This window comes from Bombyx mori, chromosome 25 (assembly GCF_030269925.1).
Source record: "Bombyx mori chromosome 25, ASM3026992v2".
NCBI classification, from domain to species: domain Eukaryota; kingdom Metazoa; phylum Arthropoda; class Insecta; order Lepidoptera; family Bombycidae; genus Bombyx; species Bombyx mori.
Window position 1 is genome coordinate 1,301,887 of NC_085131.1, and position 21,563 is coordinate 1,323,449.

At 35.1% G+C, this 21,563-nt stretch overlaps 1 protein-coding gene across 1 annotated transcript in view; it reads right to left on the reverse strand.

The window, feature by feature from the left end:
- Positions 1-16,715: 16,715 nt before the first annotated feature.
- Positions 16,716-21,563, reverse strand: part of LOC101737806 (homeobox protein homothorax-like) — a gene marked incomplete at its 5' end in the record, with an annotated part of 369,054 nt that continues 364,206 nt past the window's right edge. The window contains 1 exon segment of the mRNA NM_001309564.1: positions 16,716-16,873. Coding sequence (NP_001296493.1) covers positions 16,716-16,873 — 158 coding nt within the window.

Sequence of the window (21,563 nt, forward strand, 5' to 3'; positions counted from 1 at the left end):
CGAAACTACCAACGTAGCCGCGCATTCATTGAAATTGTGTTCTTATTTAAAAACATTAGTTCAGATTTAGGTGTTATTTGGTTTAACATAATTAGTTCAATTTCTTCTGAGAGTCGAGAAGATTCTACTAATATGTCGAGTCGTCCTTTCAAAGAATAACTTCACTGAAGGAAGAGGGAATTAATTAATCACCTAATCTATATAAAATAACTCATTTAACATCACTGGTGGTGGGGCGTTTTGTGAGCCCGCACGGGCAAGTACCGCCACCCAGCCCACCGAGCTCACGGCTCACCTGGTGTTAAGTAGTACCCGGAGCTTATGAGCCTCCAGACATGAGTTCTAAGACCTCAGTTGTTACAGTACAACGACTGCTCCACACCCTTCAAACCGAAACGCATTACTGCTTCACGGCAGATATATATAGATAGGTAGATGTTACCTCAGATTTTTTTTAAGGGAAGGCGGAATTTGTCAATTCTTTTTTTTAATTGAAAACTGGTTAATGTTTCTCATTTAAATTTTATCAAAATTTTACTTGTCCTTAATAACAAATATTTAATTAATTTCGACTACATTGATGATATGTTAGTTTTACTTTGTGTAAAAATTTTATGTCAACAAAAACAATTTTGTTCGCGCGTAATTCGAGTCGAAACCTCCATAATGGCGTCAAACTATGAAATATCTACTTAGTTATGAATTGTATCGTAAAATTTACCCTTTTATTATCTACGAACATTTATTTTAGTACTTACACAACAAATTAATTGTAAATATTTAAAATCATTTAACGACAGCTAAAAGTCGATTGTTAAAATCATTAAACGTTACAACAGTTCGTAATGTTAAATTGTAATAGCTATTTACTGGGATAATCTGTGGTTATTAAAAAAAACAAAATGGCCGAGCCCATGTTATTAAATCGCCTACAATAAAACGCAAACAGATAATAAACTGTTTATAGTTGACTTTATTAAATAGTTGAATAGATTTGTTGTGGTTTAAAAAATTAATTGTTGTTTGCGCATACATAGGTTGATAGGTTTTTTTTAATGGTATATATTATGGTATTTTGTGGTGTGGTATTTTGCGGTGTGGTATTTTAATGGTATATATATGTAATGGTTTTATAATTTGATATTTTACTTAAGGTTATTTTTAGCGAGCGGGTTTATTTTTTTGGAGTGGAATTCCATGATGACCTGGAGCTTGACTCAGTCAGTATCTACAGTCGGCATCATTGCGCCACTTTGAAAAGGCGGCACGACATGAAAACCTTCTTATCGTGGTCGCTGGGAATTACATACTCGATCCTGTAGACAGAATGGAAAACAGTCGACGTCGCCCTAAACACGTCATTACCGAACCTCCCGATTCATTAACGGTGCAGCACCAGTCACCTCATCGAACCCGTCGCTTGCGACGAAGGACTCGACGAGTGAATAACCCATAAACACAGCCCACTGAGTGTCTCGCCGGATCTTCTCAGTTGGTCGCGTTTTCGATCTTAGGTTCTGCAAAGCACTGCTCTTGCTAGAGCTAGTGCTAACGACACACCCGGCTTGAGCCCCGTGAGCTCACCATTCCATCAAGGAGAAGCTGATATAGCCTCTCAAGGCTACCAGCATAGGTAGGAAAAAAAAGAAAAAAAGGAGCGGAATAAAAGGATAAAGGAATAATATTTTTCCATCGAACGCTTGGAATCGTTTGGTAGACCGCTGATCTGAAAGTATTAAATTATTAAGGATGGAAGGCAGGAAAGATAGTAGGATTTGCTGACAGCTACCCGAGCGCCTTCGAAAAAAACCTGGTACTGCTACCAGGTTTACCAGAGGCAGTTAGTTTGCGAATGCATCATCGAGATCCACTTATTTCACTTTACTGGTGGTATGACCTCTTGTGAGTCCGCACGGGTAGGTACCACCACCCTGCCTATTTGTGCCGTAAAGTAGTAATGCGTTTCGGTTTGAAGGGTGGGGCAGCCGTTGTAACTATACTGAGACCTTAAAACTTATCTCAAGGTGGGAGGCGCATTTACGTTGTAGATGTCTATGGGCTCCAGTAACCACTTAACACCAGGTGGGCTGTGAGCTCGTCCACCCATCTAAGCAATAAAAAAATACAAAAAATTCACTTATTTATTGTTGTAGATCAGCGAACTTTTTTCCAATCTGATGTTGAGTGACACTACAAGTTGAACAACGTTAGGTCGGCTTCGAAAATGAAGTCCAAATGTCAATTGTTTTGTAGATGCCCTAGCCTTGAACCCGGGCAAGATTGTTTCTCTTTAAATAGGCAAAGGATTAGCTAGTATACGCGGTTGTTCACTATTTACGAAACCTGATAAAGTTTATTGGTGTTTATATTTGTTTTAATTTTATTACATGACTAGCGACCCGTCCTCGCTTTGCTTCGGAAACATTAAAACACATGAAACCAAAAAATAAAAATAAAAAAAATAAATAAAAAAGTAGCCTATGTTCATCAGGGACAATGTCGGCATCTAATGGAAAAAGAATTTTTCAAATCGGTCCAGTAGTTTCGGAGCCTATTCGAAACAAACAAACAAACAAATCTTTCCTCTTTATAATATTAGTATAGATGTCACTCCTACGTCGTGAAAGACATGAGCGCAAACTGGTTAATTTTTTTTCAAATGATTTATTTGTATGTTTATTTAGATTTCTAGTTTACCGGACATCTTACCAATTAGAACACAGATCGCCTCAAGTTTCATCTCAATCATTTGAAAACCGAATAATTTATTATCTGCTTTCTAATACGCAAGAGTGTTTGAATTTAGACAGCCTAGCTGTAAGTCAATTTTAATTACAACAAGGATGAGGTATTATACATTGAGTCCGACCAGTGTGACCAGAGCAATAAGGAATAGATGACGTAAATAAAACTACATAAACAAGTTCCATCTCGAGATTAATAATTTCATTTTATTATTACCGGCATTTCGAACAGGCTAACGATTCTTTTGGTGATTCCTAAAAGCTAAGTCTGCGATTAGCGAATACCGAAGAAAATAGATGATATATCTAATAAGTCCATAACCTCACCTTATTAACCAAAAATGATCTAGGAAATTAATAAAAAATATGAACGTAACACAAATAAAATTTTAAAATACAATTTAGGACTTTTTGGCGGGAACGCGAGGAGTGAAGTTGTGTGATTTGTTTTATTTTGTCTATTTAGTGTTTCTTCAAGTTTAAATGTGTACGGTGGTTTATTAACTGTTTACTGTATCTGTGAAAGTGCACAAATGTGAGAAAATGCAACAAAGCCGCTGGACGTAAATTCTCGGGATCCTCCAAAAAGTCCACTGAAAAAATCTCAGTAAATGACCACCATTTTACTGAGATTTCATTCCACATCATCTCATCTCATTTCATTTAATTTCATCCCAGTTGATTAATGTCTCAAAAATAAATTATCTTCATTTCACTTCAACATTTTTCATAAAAATAAGAATATAAATTAAAATAAGACATGACTTAAAGGTCTTAGTTACCAGGTCATAAAATCCCTTAAAAAGTACAATTTCGAAAAGTAAACACACGCGATTATATACAAACGATGGTATGTAGGTATGTATGTAGCACATGGATGTTCTGAAACTAAAGTTAAATTTGCAAGTGATAGATATGCGAACCGTTCTCGGAATGTAATTTTCACACGCTCAGCGACGTCAGTGCAACTCCCTACCCCACGTCACTGCGCCCGACCGAGGCCAGGAGCTAGGGAGCTTTCGTGTGGCGACAACATAAGTTCGGAAATACAGACAAGCCGTCCTCGAAGACGTCGTGGCCTAAAGGATAAGACGGCCGATGCATTCGTTCGATGCACCCGTGTTCGAGCCCCGCAGGCGGGTACCAATTTTTTTAATGAAATACGTACTTAACAAATGTTCACGATTTACTTCCACGGTGAAGGAATAACATCGTGTAATAAAAATCATCGTTACTGGTGGTAGGACCTTTTGTGAGTCCGCACGGGTAGGTACCACCACCCGGCCTATTTCTACTGTGAAGCACTATTTCTGCTATGAAGCAGTTATGCAATTCGGCTTGAAGGGTGGGGCAGCCCTTATAACTATACTGAGACCTTAGAACTCATATCTCAAGGTGGGTGGCGGCATTTACGTTGTAGATGTCTATGGGCTCCTGTAACCACATAGCACCAGGTGGACTGTGAGCTCATCCAACCATCAAAGCAATAATAAATTAAAAAATAACATCCAGGAAACTATAATCTGATTCATATCTTGGGATGCGTATTAATTATTCTATACAAGAATCCATATCCATACCACCACAACACATCTAAGGGTTCTGTTTCGAAGGTAAGTATAGCAAGTTTTTTATAGGTGCTTTGTGTATATTTAATCTATACTTAATATATAAATCTACAGTGGTTTTTACGGATGTTCCGTTATAACTACTGAAACATGCATCCGATTGACTTGAAACTTGGTATCCATGTAGAAAATACATGTACTTAATGGATAGGCCAATATTTATATGGGTGTTCGGCTCCCAATAAATAATAATGTTAATTTTAAATGCCCAGCGAAGCGGGCGAGTACGGCTAGAACAATATAGTACCATTGACTACATACATAACTCTTACGAATACATCTAATTTACATACATTTAGCTTCTAATGTCTAGATCTAGATCTTAACGAACTTCTAGATCTTCTAGAACTTCTAGATCTTAACGTACATTTTATTTGCTAGTTAGTCTTTTTATGTTTTTTCTTTATTATTATATAGATGTCATTATTTGCATATCAGTTCGACTCTCGGCCTATCACCCCCGCGGCCTCTCACGACGGATGCTCCGGAAAATTGCTACAATGATTGTGAGAGGGAATTCCGAAATGAAGGAAATGTACTTAAAGCCGACTCGAGCGGCGTCGTAATGTACTGGAGCCGCCTAACTCGCGCCGCGCCTGTGTGTGCGTGTCCCGACCACACACACGCAGACACATCCTGTATAGGTCGCTGCTGGTCGCGCAGGTGCCAACACCGGCTTCCGCGCTTAGTGCGAGTTTTTTAACGCTCTCGATAGCGTAAAAGTTAACTCCAATTTGTATGCAGTTGGAACAGCGCCCCTAGCGGCGAACGTAGGCAAACGTTTCAACTCCATACAAATTTGAGTTAACTTTTACTCTATCGAGAACGTTAAGAAACTTGCACTCAGCACACGGTTCCGTGTAACACAAGATTTCAACCAAAGTTTCGCTTTTTAACAACAAAAGTTTTGGTAGAGTGCCATGTCTGCCGGCACGGGTAGAGATCTGGGAATTGAGATCAAGTCGGAAGGTTGGTGGTGGTATGAGTGTTGTTGTCTATGGGCCCCGGTAATGACTTAACACCCGTGAGCTCGTCCACCCATCTAATCAAGAAAATATTAGAATATCATCAATGTAATCTAGGTCAATTAAATGAGCATTCTTAAGGGCGTCACACACGGCGAAGATACTAAAATATATATCTTAACCATGTGTGATAGTTCATACAAAATGTATAGCTAGAGATATTGTTTGTTCTCGAACTCAAAAAGCACCAGTTTACAAATAAAAAAAGAATCAACAAAATCGGTTCGTTTAGAAAAAATCTATGATTGCACACATAAAAAATGCAGTCGTATTGAGATGAACCTCATCCTATTTTGAAGACGGTGAAATCAAAGTGGTTTTTATTCAAATAGGTCTGCATGTTATATTCCACCACCCATCCGAATTCGGAATATTGGCAGAGGTAACTTAGTATCAGGAGGACTGGGAGTGGCCGGGCAATGATTAGCGCTTTCAATGGTCGAGGATAGTCAATATGGATAGATAAATCCTCAAATTAAAAGCTACATTTAATTGTTAATCTTGATAGATAATCACGCCATTTTGATTCAAAAATTGTATTAATGATTACGTCTTGGAGATTATTCACGCAATAAATCTTCGTAAATGTAGATTCGTTTAATGAAATATAAAAATATGTATGTTTTTAGGTAACGCTGCGTTATTTTTTTTATTCATAACTCTTATGCAACATAAAAAGTATTTTAGATTTAATTTCTAAAATTTCATTATAACTTACTCTATAAATAATAATTTGAAACATAGATAAGGAAAAATCGTGAAATCAATTTTTTTTAACAATGGCAACTGCGTTCATAATCGATGTAGCAGGCGTTCATAAATCACAAGATGTCGATATCTTTCAATAATCCAATCAAAACGTCTCGCAATCGAACTAATGTTATTGTCAAACCTAGCAGCCATTATCCGAGCGCAAGCGACCATCTGAATGTCCGGTCACGTATTGAAACATGAGACAGCTACATTAAGAAGCCCCATGAATAAGACAAAGACAAAAAGCAAATGTAAACAAACCAATTTCGAGACAAAACCGAAACGACGTATGATGAATAGTTATAGAAAATTAAAACTTTTCTATTTTTTTGATGAGCAATTTGATTCTAGAATGCGAACTTTTATAGTTTAAAATGACATTTAACTTATGTATCTGATAACCTAATATAAGCTGTAAAACGTTTGAATTAGGATTGAAAGTCGATAAACAGGAGTAGGAGCGTTACGTTAAAAAAATCAGCGTTCATTAGTCAAGCGAGGCGAAGTGGCGACATCTATCTTGTGTTTCTTATATTGACAAGGCCATCAGAGGCGGAATCGAAATGAGGCAATAAAGAAATTGCAAGACTTATTCGTACGCAGCTCTGTTTAATATTGCTGATTCTCCGTAATGAATGCGACTTAATTGTGTAAAAAACATTACGTGAACCGACTTTGATCTTTATTCGTGAAGATTTTAGTTTTATTTTAATTTAATTAGAATGAATGGAATAATACTATTTTTTTTTTGTGATTTTATGACCTGGTTACTACGACCATGTCTTATTTTCATTTATATTCTTATTTTTATGAAAAATTATGTTATTGAGTGAATTGAAATGAAGATGATTAATTTGAGACATTAATCAACTGAGATGAAATTAAATGAAATGAGATGAGATGATACTGGATGAAATATAATCTCAATAAAATGGTGGTCATTTACTGAGATTTTTTCAGTGAACTTTTTGGAGAATCCCGAGAAGTTACGTCCAGCGATTTTGTTTCATTTTCCCACATTTGTGCACTTTCACAGATATTAAACAGTTAATAATCCACCGTTATTACACATTTAAACCTGAAGAAACACTAAATAGACAAAATAAAACAAATCACACAACTTCACTCCTCGCGTTCCCGCCAAAAAGTCGAATAATAAATGTGTATATACTGTGGGTATATATTTGGTATATGTTTATTATAATAAGTAGTCAGTGCTTGCATTATTTTTAACCGTTTTCTCTTTCTGTTGATGCTCTTTCTATGACCGGTTGCGGAAGATGGTAGCGATAGGACTGCTATTTGTAGTAATTTGTATCTACTGTGTTTTCTTTTATCTCAAATTGTGTAAATAATTAACTAGTATCAATGTGTTGTTTCATAATTACGCTATTGTTTGGTAAAGTTTACTGGTGGTAGGACCTGTTGAGAGTCCGCGCGGGTAGGTACCACCACCCCGCTTATTTCTGCCGTGAAGCAGTAATGCGTTTCGGTTTGAAAGATGGGGTAGCCGCTGTAACTATACTTGAGACCTTAGAACTTATGTCTCAAGGTGGGTGGCGCATTTACGTTGTAGATGTCTATGGGCTCCAGTAACCGCTTGGCACCGGGTGGACTGTGAGCGCGTCCACCCACCTAACAATAAAAAAAAAAAGTTTGGTTTTTTTAAAAGGGCGCTTGCAAACGTATTCTCGTTTTTATATGAGACCACGAGGAAATTAATTAAGATCTTCACGCGAACAGAAAACATCTTTCGCGTTAGCACAATTTTATTAGTATTTATGTTTGCTTGCGTGCAACGGAATCTTTGAACGTAATTCCCACCAACTTCAAGACGTCCTTTAAACTTTTAAATTATATTAGCATGCGCATTAAGAACTGATGGCGATAAAACAATTTTAATAATAATAATAAACATTTATTCCAAGCATAAATTAGGTACAAAAATTATACCAAAAATAAGAAAAATAACGAGGTTTGGGAACCTGCATAGTGACGTGCACATTATGTGCATTTTATAACTTCACTCTAATATATCCTGACCGGTGTCAACAGGTTAGCAAAAAAAAAAGATGAAATTAATAGTTTGAATTGATAAATACTGTTCTTTTTTTTGTATTTTTTTTAAACTTATTTAATTTTACTATAATATTATTTTAGCAATCGAATCATGGATAGTTGCTAATTTTATATAGTGAATCCGTCATGTATCCAACAGACGCTCTACGCTTTTCCTTGTCCTAATATGCCCCGGATATGCCTAGGGGGTTTATATTTAATTATGCAATGGAAAACATATTACTAAAATATAGCTCACCTAATGATGACCTCAAAATATTTTTACGAAAAAAAACACGAACAACTTTGTCTTGGTTATTCTAAAATATTGAAAAAAGAAATTAATCTTATTAATTAGGGAAAAACTGATTTATGAAATGTAGATTTCGTTTTTTCTATTTATTATACATATTATGTATCTTCAGCTTAAGCCGCAGCTGTCCCTTTCGTGTTTTATTTTCAAGGAACGAGACAGTAATACAATTTTATAAAGGTATTGTTTGATTAGATTGGAAGTTTTCCATGGCGTCAGTGATAAATAAAGATGGTGAGTAGGTATCGATAATTTGCATCATAGTTCCATTGTCGACACGATGTTTGTTGTAACTTGGTTGTAATTCTTTTTTAAATTCATTACCGTGTGGTTACGCTGTTAATTATAAAATGCAAGATCTTAACGCAGTTACTTTGAATATTTTTAAATTACATAATATATTTCTTCTTCTTCTTTATTTAAGTATGGCAATTGGCTTCTTGCGATGCCATTCTTGCCAATGACGAGCTTAAATTTTTTTGTTAAATATTTACATAAATATTCTGTTTTATGAAACACGAAATGGAGAGAAAATAGATGAAGTTAATTTTTTTTTTGAGAGTGTAATCTATTGGAATGTAATTAAAAGAAACGAGACTAATATGAGAGAATTAAACAATAAGGTCTTAATATGCACTAGTGTTTATAAAAAAAAAATACATGTGTGCAATTCACACGTGGTAGAAGTGAAACCTTCCAAAATTAAAATACAATTATCCTAAACGTCTTAAGTATATGTAAAATTTTGTCATTAGTAAATAATTGTAAGGTAGCGCCCTCTGTGAAATGATATTTTAATTTCACGTATAATCCTAAATTAAAATTCACTACAAGAACTTTCATACACACGTTAGTATTAAAAAATCTCACAGATGGCGTTGTATTAAATAGTATGTATATTTCTGTCTCATTCTTTGCTGGCTTCATCCTACACATTTTCGTATTTGTGTCTCTTACCTGTCGTTTTTTCCGTTGCATCCGGTTTGAAATCACAACGATTCTAAAGAAGTTTGCACTTCAATAATTTATTTTATTCTAAATGTTATAGCCTGTATTAAAGTCTACATCGAAATTTGTTCTCGCTTTCATAGTGAACTTGTAGGTGTTTGTAGGATGTTATTGCGAGTACATTCGGGTGAACAAAGCTCTCTGTCTTTAGTAACGGTAGTTGATGACATCAAATATGATAAGTTTGTGAATACATTAGAAGAAAATTTGGTATGTGCCTTGGTAATTATGAAGGGATCATTTACTAATTATATTTTTAAGTACGATCACTTCACGATACTAAAAGGTTTAATACAAAAAATATGCACGTAATAAACGTAAACTAATATTCTTATTTCTGCCGTGAAGCAGTAATGCGTTTCGGTTTGAAGGGTGGGGCAGCTGTTGTAACTATACTGAGACCTTAGAACTTATGTCTCAAGATGGGTGGCGGCATTTACGTTGTAGATGTATATGGGCTCCGGTAACAACTTAACACCAGGTGGGCGTGAGCTCGTCCACCCATCTAAGCAATACAAAAAAAGTCAATTAACAAAGAATAAAGTCAAATTGTCAAGCATTTACTGTTTAACAATGGATCCCTTCGTGACAATAAGTTGTTGCAACAGGCTGAATAAAAAACGTAATGTGGATGCAAAATCAAACAGTAAACATAGCTCCACTATGTAATTAGCATCTCCATCTTTATTATGTCTCCCTGGTACCTGTTGTTTCCGCGTAAAACTTTAATTAACTAATAAACATGTCGCGTGCGACCGGTCGCTCTTAAATTAGCCCTTAATGAAAATTGCGATACACCTCCCCGCGAGTCTGCCGACCTGGTACTCTGATCCGGATTAGTTAGTTTAAATGGGTCTAGTTGTTTATTTCTGTTTAATATTTAGTTAGTTTAATTACTTTTGAATATATATATATATATATATATATATATATATATATATATATATATATATATATATATATATATATATATATATATATATATATATATATATATATATTGCTTAAATATATCTTTAGCGAGACAGAGGTTCAATGTTGACGTCGAAGACAGTCAGTTGAACCAAGACTTTAGAACTACACAGTCTTGTATGATTCTGAATCTTAAGAAAAATAGGGCACTAGTTACTGATAGAGCTATAGCTGAGCTTTAATAAAGCCTTGGTAGGTTGTAAAAAGCACCACGCCGTGAGCAAAGCTCAGTTTTGTGGTAGAACTCTCCTGTAATAATAGAGCACCTAATTCTCAAAAATGCTCTTCAATGTTGACTTGCTCAATTCTCTTACCAGAGCAAAAACTTAAATAATTGCGCGAGCGTTAAAACTGTTCTTATTTCATCTGAATCTCTTGGTGTGAGTGATGATATAAAAAATAAGAATCGAATTCAATTATGAAATCCTGGTACTTGATTTTTAATTCTCATCTATACTAATAATATAAAGAGGAAAGATTTGTTTGTTTGTTTTAATTGAATAGGCTCTGAAATAACTGAACCGTTTTTAAAAAAAATCTTTCACTGTTTGGAAGCTACACTATTCCCGAGTGACATAGGCTATATAATCTTTTTTTTTTTAAATTAGGGATCCTTACTAAAACTCCAATAATGTAACCCAAGGTGTAAAAAACATATCTAAATATTTTTTACATCGCATGACCTGCGAAAACTATTGATGATAGAATAAAATAATGTACTACGACTTTGTAGAACACATTATTATTTACAAAAAGTGTCGCGACAGCATATGTCTAACTATTATAGTTATGCCGCCATAAGTGTTCTTTTATTTAAAAAAATAAAACAACGTCAAATTTTTGTTAAAGACCTGAGCGGAGCCGGAACGGGCTGCTAGTATATTATAAATTTGTAACGATATAATTAGAATTGCATTTACAATAGTAAATATAATAAATATAATATCTCGTTTTTTTTATTGTCATTAGATTATTTCTTACTTTTCGAATATTTTACAGTTTTTGTGGTCTTATGAACGACTAAGTAACTGCTTTATTTGTTTTGCGTCTTTAACTTTGGCAATTTAAAAGAGATTTAATCTTGCTGATTTACGCATAAACGAGATTAGTTTTATATTCGACTTTACTAATTATTTTGTTAATCATAAAATCGTAGGGCGTTACGTTGTGTGTTGTTGAACAATAATGTCCACAATTTGGATGCGGTCAGTGATGAATTGAGTTCACTGTGGGTTAGCTGATGTTTGTTTAAGCATACTAAAATGTTTCGGGAATTGTGTACGAAATGAGGAGCACATTTCTACGGACCACAAAGGAAAAGCGATCCTAGAACATTCAGCATATTTTTTTTCAGTTTTCCTTCAACATTGTGACGTAGCTATATGTAGCTTTGATACTTCTAAGTCTCAAGTTCCTTTGTGGGGGTGCAGCGGGGGTGTGGAGGCAAGGCTGTGCGCGGGGGAGGGGAGCTAAGGTTGACAAATGGGCCGCTGTGAGCATCCGCGACCGATACAATCGCTGCGTTGCTTACTGTGCTTGCTACGTTTCAGGAAAAAACCTAGGGTTGGCAGTTTGTTGACTCAGATATTGTTTTTTTCGTTTAACGTTGCTCATACTGGACTCATTCATTTTAATGTACATATATCGTGAAGCTTTTTTGCTAAATATGCGACTAGTAGACAAATGCCTTGAAATAAATCCCGGACATTTTGCTTAACATCAACGTAATGTTATCTTGAAATTTAAAATTAGTTTTTGATTTGTTTATATTCGTTATTAAGATATTTAAATTGTTTGGTATTAATAACGTGTTATGAGTATTCAGAGTATCAAACAATGTTTCTCGGTGTATAAACAAAAAGCTACGGATTTTGTAAGAATTGTAATGCTGATAGTTACACTGATAGGTAATGAAACTTTAAAATATTAGAATATAGATGAAAAATAAAGCATTTTTTTTATAGGTCAATAAGTTCAAGGTATAGATCCAATATAAAAATAAATAGTCAACCCTGAGGCACGCGTCACTGGCCTCGTCCCGAAGCGCCATTACTCACTGTCGGCCGCCATTTTCGTGCCCCGCCCGCTACGCCGCTACGGGCTCTACGCAGCATTTCGTAGCAACCGATTGTTGTATCTAACTAATTAGTTTTTTTTTCTCCTAAAGTTTATTTCTGGTTTTGTGAATCACTTTTTGTTTGTTACTATTATATATTTAGAATTGTTTTCAGTATAAAGTTCCGTGATAATTCTTTTGTAAATGTTCAAGCGGTCGATAAGATATATAGATAGTCATAATTAATTTATGTTAAATAGGTAAGAAATACCGTGAAAATTGTCTTTGAGTATGATATTTTGGTCTTTAAAATATAATGTGTAAAGTATAATAAAATCTAATTTAAGTCATGTTTATTTTACTACGGGGTTGTAAGTCTACCCAAAAGGACAAGATAATCCATAAATGAAACAACCCAATTTTTTTTTATGTTTTAATATTTTTTACACAATTCGTAGCATTCATAATGCCGACACATTTTCGTCAGTTTTTCCGTCCGTCACGTCAGCGCGCGATCTTGCATAAAACGGTCCACTCATTCTGTACGTATGTATTGGAAAGCAATACAAAATATAATTAAGACGTTTGAACGCTGACCGACCCAAGATGTTTACAATTTAGTAACTATATTTACAATAACTTGACTCAAAATTATAATGTACATACATAATATATAATGAAGAGAAAAATCGAAATAAAAAACATTTCCTTCAACTAATCGATTAATACTTAATAACTACTATTTAAGATTTTCCTCTTAATAAAAAATATATTACACGCAATTACAGTTAACAATAATAATAACGCGTTCTAGCGCTATGTTCAACACACGTCTGTCAGTTTTAATGTTCGATGACAGTTTAATAAAACGTCATCTGTCAAATTGACGTATTCGACAGTCGCGCGTTCAAGATGGCGCCCGATAACACGTTCTAATAGTGAAGTTACAACAAAATCTGGTGTTGCGAAAGGAAAATGTATGTTAATACTGAGATTAAATCGAAAATAGAATGATTAAAAAAAATACGATGGAATTGTTTTTTTGGCCCCTGAACGTAGAATTGTAGAGGAAACCTTTAGATATAAAACTTTAATGTGCGTGTGCAATATACGACGGTAAAATGTAGTCGTCGCAAAGACGATGAATTTAGCTAGACTAGACAACAGAAGATATGATGAGGTGTCAAAGATTATTAATGTCAAACGTCAAACTCAAGGGCCAATGACACGATGTATTTACAAAGTACAAAGTAATCAAAATGATGTATGCACGTACCAGTAGTTTTTAATTGTGACACAAATGTTTCTAAATAGATAGTTTATTAAAGATCTCAAAAAATTTAAAAAATTGAAGAGGGAAAATTAAATAATCTACTATGTGTTTATTTAAAAGTAAATACGAGTTATTTATAAAAGCTTTAGAAAAAAAAATGTTTAATGGTAGGCTCTGAACTTTCAAATTTTTTAGCACACTCTTGTGTTTGTACTGATTGTAGGTAGACGAGCAAGCATTCATAGGTCATAGTAGCCTGTAGACATTACAACCTTCAGTCGCCTTACGACAGGGTCGAGTAAATTGTATACAACGAATAATTCGGGCATCAAACCTGAACATATGACTGCTTCGTGGCAGAAATAGGCCCACCTCGGGCACTTGCCCACACAGGCACACAATGCGCCTTACCAATCAACGGACAAGCAATTGAAATGAAAGTACACGAGATAGTCATTTTAGTATCGATATAAAATCTAATTAACTCATTAAACATTTTTATTAAAAATAGCGAAACGATCGAATGTTATTTGGTTATAATATTTTTGTATATATCTTATTTTTATGGTTCGTTTCAAAATTATTTTGAGGCTTCAAAGTCACTTTTTCGTTAACAGCAAGATACCTATCTATTAGGAAACAAGTGTGTCACAATAATAATGAATCAACACAAGATATTTCGTTTCATTTTACCCTACCATATAATAAAGCTTGTTTGGATTATTTTATTTGCCTATAAAAACCGCTTTTTGTCGTTAGCCGCGGTCAATTCTCATATTTTAATAGCTTTCCTCCTCGTATACATAGCATAAGGCAGTAATGCGGTGCATTACTTTTAATTTATTTATAAAATTTATTACCAAAAGCTCATAATGGGAATATCGATCCGTTCACAAATTTTACAAAAGCTTTCCTTTTCTTACTTTATGGGGAAAAAATGGGGAATTCGTATGTTATTAAATTTCACAGGCTCTATCAGTTGATCGACATTCACATGATGATTGTTCCGTGGTAATTTAAAGTATTAACACTCGCCAGTTTCCATATTTTAATGACTTAAAGAAATAACATTTAACGTAGATAGCAACATACAGATATGTTGACGACTTTTAGATTTTTCTAAGTGAAAATATTTACCACGGAACTGGAAAAATTTAGAACGAAACTGCTAAAATTGTCAGTCGTGACCTACCACACGGTTTGTTAAAAAATCCAGACTAAAAATATTGTTTTTTTTTTCCATCATGTTTCACTGTTACATAACACTTATTTTAGAATTGCTCCAGACTTACGAACTGACACAGACACGGCACAGAGGCATACTCGATCATAAGAGTTTTGATATACGATATTTTTAATCTGTACTTCTTAATCTCTTTGTAACACAGAAGGCTGTTACAACGGTATAATCTTTAAGACGAAAAATATACCTAAAAATCTTTCAATAACATTGTAAAATACATTTTGTGTTCGTATACATTGGTTACAATTGTGCTATAGTATAGTACATAAAGGCAAAACGTGAAAAATCAATGGTATTTTCCACATATATAATATTATTTTTTTACATATACAATAAATATATAAAATTCAAAGATATGTATTTTATGTGTGGGAAATGAATAAAAACTGTGTCATAAGAAATGTGGATAATAAATTGACATTCCTCTAGAAGTACGATTTGAGCTTGACAATTTATTAATAAATGATTAGATAAAGATGCAACACTCTGGAGACATGTAACGTTTATACTATACGACGAGACGTGCTCGTCAAAACGGAACGAAGTCGTCAGTCGGGACTGACGATCGATTGACCTGCAAACTTAGCCGCCTTGATGGGCACGTCTCGGCGCTCGTCACGGACATGGTTTTCGAAAGAAATCATAATTAGTTACACGATTCGTTTACAGAACAGAACAGAACAAACGCGTCGTACACCTTCCCGCCGACATCAAACCGATTGCTTCAAGTGATAATTACAACTTACAACTAATCAATTATTTATTTATATTTACGTAATAACAATACACATTTAGCTATAAATATTTATAAGATAACTATGAAACCACATTATTGTTACAGACGTCGACTCCTCGCAGTTCCCGCGATGGTGAAACCTCCCGAGGTGTGCCGCACCAATCAGCGTCCATGTCACTTCAAGTTTACATTTACAAAGATGTTTTTTTTTTTTCTCTCGTTAATTTTTAATATTACAGTTGACTTTTATCTTAATTTAGGAGATCGTATACTGTTTCAAATATTACAAAATGTTTCGCGTTTACGTTATCCTTTATTTATTTATTTATTTACATATTTTAGCATAGTTCTCCTGTAAGTGTGGCGTGTCGCCGTCGCGTTGTTGCCGCGTCGGTGTCGCGACGGTGTCGCGCAGGTGTCGCGCGCGGCCTCTCTGTATCGTGTGCTGGATGCTCACGACCCTCGTCACCACCGGGAGTCGGAGGGTGTGACTTGTATTCATATCTGTAAATGAATGGTGATGATGAAACAAAATGTTTATTATTCGAAAGAAGAAACTTCACGGTCTTTGATTATACCGTTCTAAAGATTTATTGCCCGAACTGATTCCCACCAGTAAAAGTTAACTCAGATTTGAATGCAGTTGGAACAGCGCCCCTAGCGGCAAACCTAGGCAAACGCGCCAACTCCATGCCAACTCCAACGATTTGAGTTAACTTTTACGCTATCGAAAACGTAAAAAACTCTCAGGCTGATAGAGGCTCATAGAAGATATCCACCACAAGATATCCACAGTTTCTGGACTACCCCGTGGTCGGTGGTACTTGACGCAATATTCTCCGCCAGAGACAAACAAAAAAATAATAATGTTAAAACACACTCACATGTACAAAGATGCTCGGTGCATTAGAGGTGGTGTCCGTAATACTCGGCCGGGTAGTGCGCGTAGCCCTGGTGGAAGGCGGGGTCTGTGGGCGGCCTGTGCATCATCTGCTGCCCGTCCATCATGTAGCCCATGGTCGCCTCGGGACTGTACGCGCCGCTGGGGCCGGCGTGCGGGAACACTGACGGGTAGAACACTGTATTGTTAATTAAAACGATTTTATTAACTGCAATTTGCAGCCCAAGTCAATTCATAGGAGCTCACAGAACTATCAGCTACTAGAGGTCCCGCAGTAGTCGAAATTCGACTATAATTAATTGGAATTGTAAGTTTGTACACTATTATGATTGTATTTTATACTTCTATAATCCCAAATGCCGCCAAGACTACACTATAAAAAATATTAACAAAGACAAATAATATTTAATGTATTCTCAATTTGACAACAGACGTCAAGAACAAAGGTTTGACAATAAATAGTACCTATGCATACGTGTGTGCGTCAAATACATGGTATGTAGTGTGTGTAATGTTTTCCTTGTTGATTTAATGTATCTTTTATGCATTATTTAAAAAAAATATTATCATTGTGCATTTCTTCTCTGTATTCTCTATAAGTGTGGAAAATTTCATACTCCTCCGTCCGCGTAATTTTCGTAAAAAGGGATACAAAGTTTTTGCTTCACGTATTAATATATAGATATTCACTACTAGCGGCCGGCTCCGGCTCCGCTCGGGTCTTTAACAAAAATTTCAACGATATTTGACGTTGTTTTATTTTTTTCAATAAAATAACACTTATTGCGGCATAACTATAATAGTTAGACATATGCTGTCGCGACACTTTTTGTAAATAATAATGTGTTCTACAAAGTCGTAGTACATTATTTTATTCTATCATCAATAGTTTTCGCAGGGCACGCGATGTAAAGAATATTTTAGGTATGTTTTTTACACCTTGGGTTACATTATTGGAGTTTTAGTAAGGATCCCTAATTTTTTTCAAAAAAGGTTATGTCACTCGGGAATAGTGTAGCTTCCAAACAGTGAAAGATTTTTTCAAATCAGTTCAGTAGTTTCGGAACCTATTCAATACAAACAAACAAACAAATCTTTCCTCTTTATAATATTAGTATAGATATTCAGCTTTCAATATTCTATTAGAACGAATCCCACTAAGGTAATTGGTTACCACTCTGAAATTTGATGTCAACTTTATTGTATTAAGACTGTTTTATTATATATCTTCACGCATTCATTCTATATCTGTGGGTTAAATCGTGGAAAATACCTCAATTATTATAATTAACCGAGGCAATTCTAGGAAAAATATAAGTCTACAATACTTTATAAATAGTTACATAATTGATAATCCAAATATCGGAGACTAAGAAAATTTTACAGCATATTTTAGCGTATTACAACAGTTTTAAACTGACCAAATCTGACTGAATCAATGATACAATGTTCAATACCTAAACATAATTTTGGCAGCTGGCACTACCAATAAAATTCCAATACGGTGTTGCCATAATCGTAAACAGGCTAAAGCCTAAAAAAGAGTTTCGAAGCATTAACTTTGTAACCAGTGTTTGTCCCATAGCTCTCAGGGCGCAATGGCGCGTGCTACTATAAAGACCCCATGAGGAAAGCGGAAATCGGCGTCTATAATGGACGAACACCATTACTTTACGATTGATAATCCATGGGAAATATTGCGTTCGGAAGCCATAACAGTTTTGCGGTGAAATTGTTGGATTTTCTTTGCTTTTCCGATTTGTCCTATTGTGGCCTCTTTGAATAGTTTGCATATATTTTTATTTGATTTATTAGTTACATTGATTTTCAATATTTACGTTTGGAAAGTTGTGTTTTATTACATTTAGTGCTTAATGTATAACTTATGCTTTTGTTGCTTGTAACATAATAATGTTGTTTATATCTTCCTTCAAATATGAGGTTCAGTTGTTGTTTGTTTATTGTGTTTTTAAGTGACTCATACGATGGACATATAGGATTATTTTACTGAGATATATATAAATGAAAATAGACTAGTACAGAGAAACCTAAAGTGCCCTTGGTCAGATACCAAATTTTCTAAATAAACTTTTTTTATTGCTTCGTTGGGTAGACGAGCTCACGGCCCGCCTGGTATTAAGTGGTTATCGGAGCTCATAGACATCTAAAACCACCACCCACCTTGAGATTTGAGTTCTAAATCTCAGTTTTTACAGTACGACTGCCCCACCCTTTAAACCGAAACGCATTACTGCTTCACGGCAGAAATAGGCAGGGTGGTGGTACCTACCCGAGCGGACTCACAAGAAGTCCTACCACTAGTAACTAAAATATATAGGATTTATTGTTCTAATGCAATACGGTCTCAATAGTGTGACTTTGACGACACGACAATGAGTGGAGACAATCACGTTGTGACTATAAGTAATATAAAAACAAAGAATATTAATGAACTACCCTCATTGCTATTAATATCACATTCTACTATTGACTTTGATATAATTAAACATAATAATACTACGGTTTAATCTTGCATTTATAATTGTCATTCTGTTAATTTTTATCTTTCGAATACTTTGCTTACTTTCATTATATAAATGTACTAGCTGTACTCGCGCGCTTCGCTGGGCATTTAAAATTAACATTATTATTTATTGTCAGTATTATTAGGGAATCCAACATAAATATTAGCCTATCCTTTAAGTACATGTATTAAGTACATACATTACTGGTGGTAGGACCTCTTGTGAGTCCGCACGGGTAGGTACCACCTCCCTGTCTATTGCAGCCGTGAAGCAGTAATGCGTTTCGGTTTGAAGGGCGGGGCAGCCGTCATAACTGTACTGAGACCTTAGAACTTGTATCTCAAGGTGCGTGGCGCATTTACGTTGTAAATGTCTATGGACTTCAGTTACCACTTAACACCAGGTGGGCTGTGAGCTCGTCCACGTATCTAAGCAATAAATAAAAATAAAATAAAAAAAAGTCTACATGGGTACCAAGTTTCAAGTCAATCGGATGCACGGTTCAGTAGTTATAACGGAACATCCGTAAAAATCACTGTAGATTTATATATTAGTATAGATGTACATATCTACGACATGCCAAAATCGAATGAGTTTGAAACGTTTCAATTCTGAAATTTCTGGCACAAAATTTAAAAAACAAAAGAAGTCATAAAGATGTTGTTTATGATTTTTAAAAAAAACACAAAATGAAACAACATTGTATTGAGTTCTTTGATTTTGCGTTGAACTAAATTCATTTTTTAATATCCGACATTCTTATAATACATTTCGTGATATTATTAAAATTTATGAATGCAATATACCTAGAATGTGTCAGAGCTTTTTAATATGTACCTAAGTATCTTTTCGTTATAAGAAATTAATTCGAGTTGCGTTTTGTTATTTTTTTGTTGTTTTCTACGCGAATAATTTGAAATCGATTTAATAATTGGTTGAGGGATTTGCTCGTTCGATTATTTCTGTTGGAAACGAACTGCTCGAGCCGCTCGGACGTACGAGACACCCTATTTTTTTGCAATCTTGATGATGTTGCAGTGTGTATTGAGGCGTGTCTCCTACCAGGGCAGCAGGAAGCAATAACGGGCTCCCCGGGGGCCGAACCACCAGGGCACTATGATTTGTGAGAGCCGTCTTAATACTGATGTCTCAATTTTGAAAGAAAACATATATTTTTTTATAGCTACTTTAATTTTTAGAGCTCTAAGTGTTCAACGCGATGATAAGGGGTTGTGGTGTGGTCTGGTCACGATGGATTAGATGAAATACATCGTAAATAGGGATGATGTAGTGTGTAAACATTCAAGTATGTATACAGCCTTATTTAAAATGCTTCTTCAGAACTACTGTCTTACTGTCTTGAAGATTGAGAAATATCGTAGAAAGTCCATGTAGCCATAGAGTAGCTATCCTGGCAGGGTCGCCATATGGTGTGGTCTGGTCACGATGGATTAGACGAGTGTAAATAATACGTCCATTCAGTTTGAAGGTCCGGTTTATTGTGTAAAAGGTGTATTTAGTTACAAGACAGTGAGACAGTAGTGCTGAAGAAGCACTTTTAATAAGGCTGATAATAATACTTGAATGTTTACACGCTACAGGGTTAAATGGAACATATTTTTATTCGTAATATTTTTTGTTGCTTACATTCGGCATAACATCGTTCACAAGTAAGCATAAGACTTATTTATCCTAAAATTTAAATTTAACTTTCACCATGTACTTTATGTATATGCACGTGAAGCAAAATGTAATCTAAATCTGACCGGAACGGTCGCCGTCCAAGTTCGGCCGGCGTCGGAAAATGGGAAGCCCGGCACCGCGATACATGGAAAATTGTTTTGGCAATAGAGTAAAGATGGCCGTCGCGTTTCCGCGGTCAACGCAGGGGTGCGGAATCGTTGTTTGTCAACTGCTTTCGTATTCTTTACGTTGCTTGAGTTTTGTTTTGTTTTTGTATATGCAGGCATTCAAAACAATTTTGTGGCTTTAGAAATTCTAGAAAACAAACTTTTTTTTTGATGAATTTAATGAAAATCTTCCTCCTATCTGGAGTTGATTTGGGTGCATATTCGTTTATATCTTTTAGTGTTAATATCTCATGATCAAATGAGAGATTCTTTCAGATAAAGATTTTTACTCGATTAGTTTGATATAATAACAAATGCAGATTTTTTGTTGTTGTCTTCTTCTTCAACCCGTGTCCACCCAATGCTGAGTGTAGATCTCCTCGAATGCACACCATTGTTGTTGTAATTTTTCATCATATTCATTTGCTGTTCGTTAGTCTCGCTAAAACTCGAGAACGACTGGACCGATTTGGCTAAT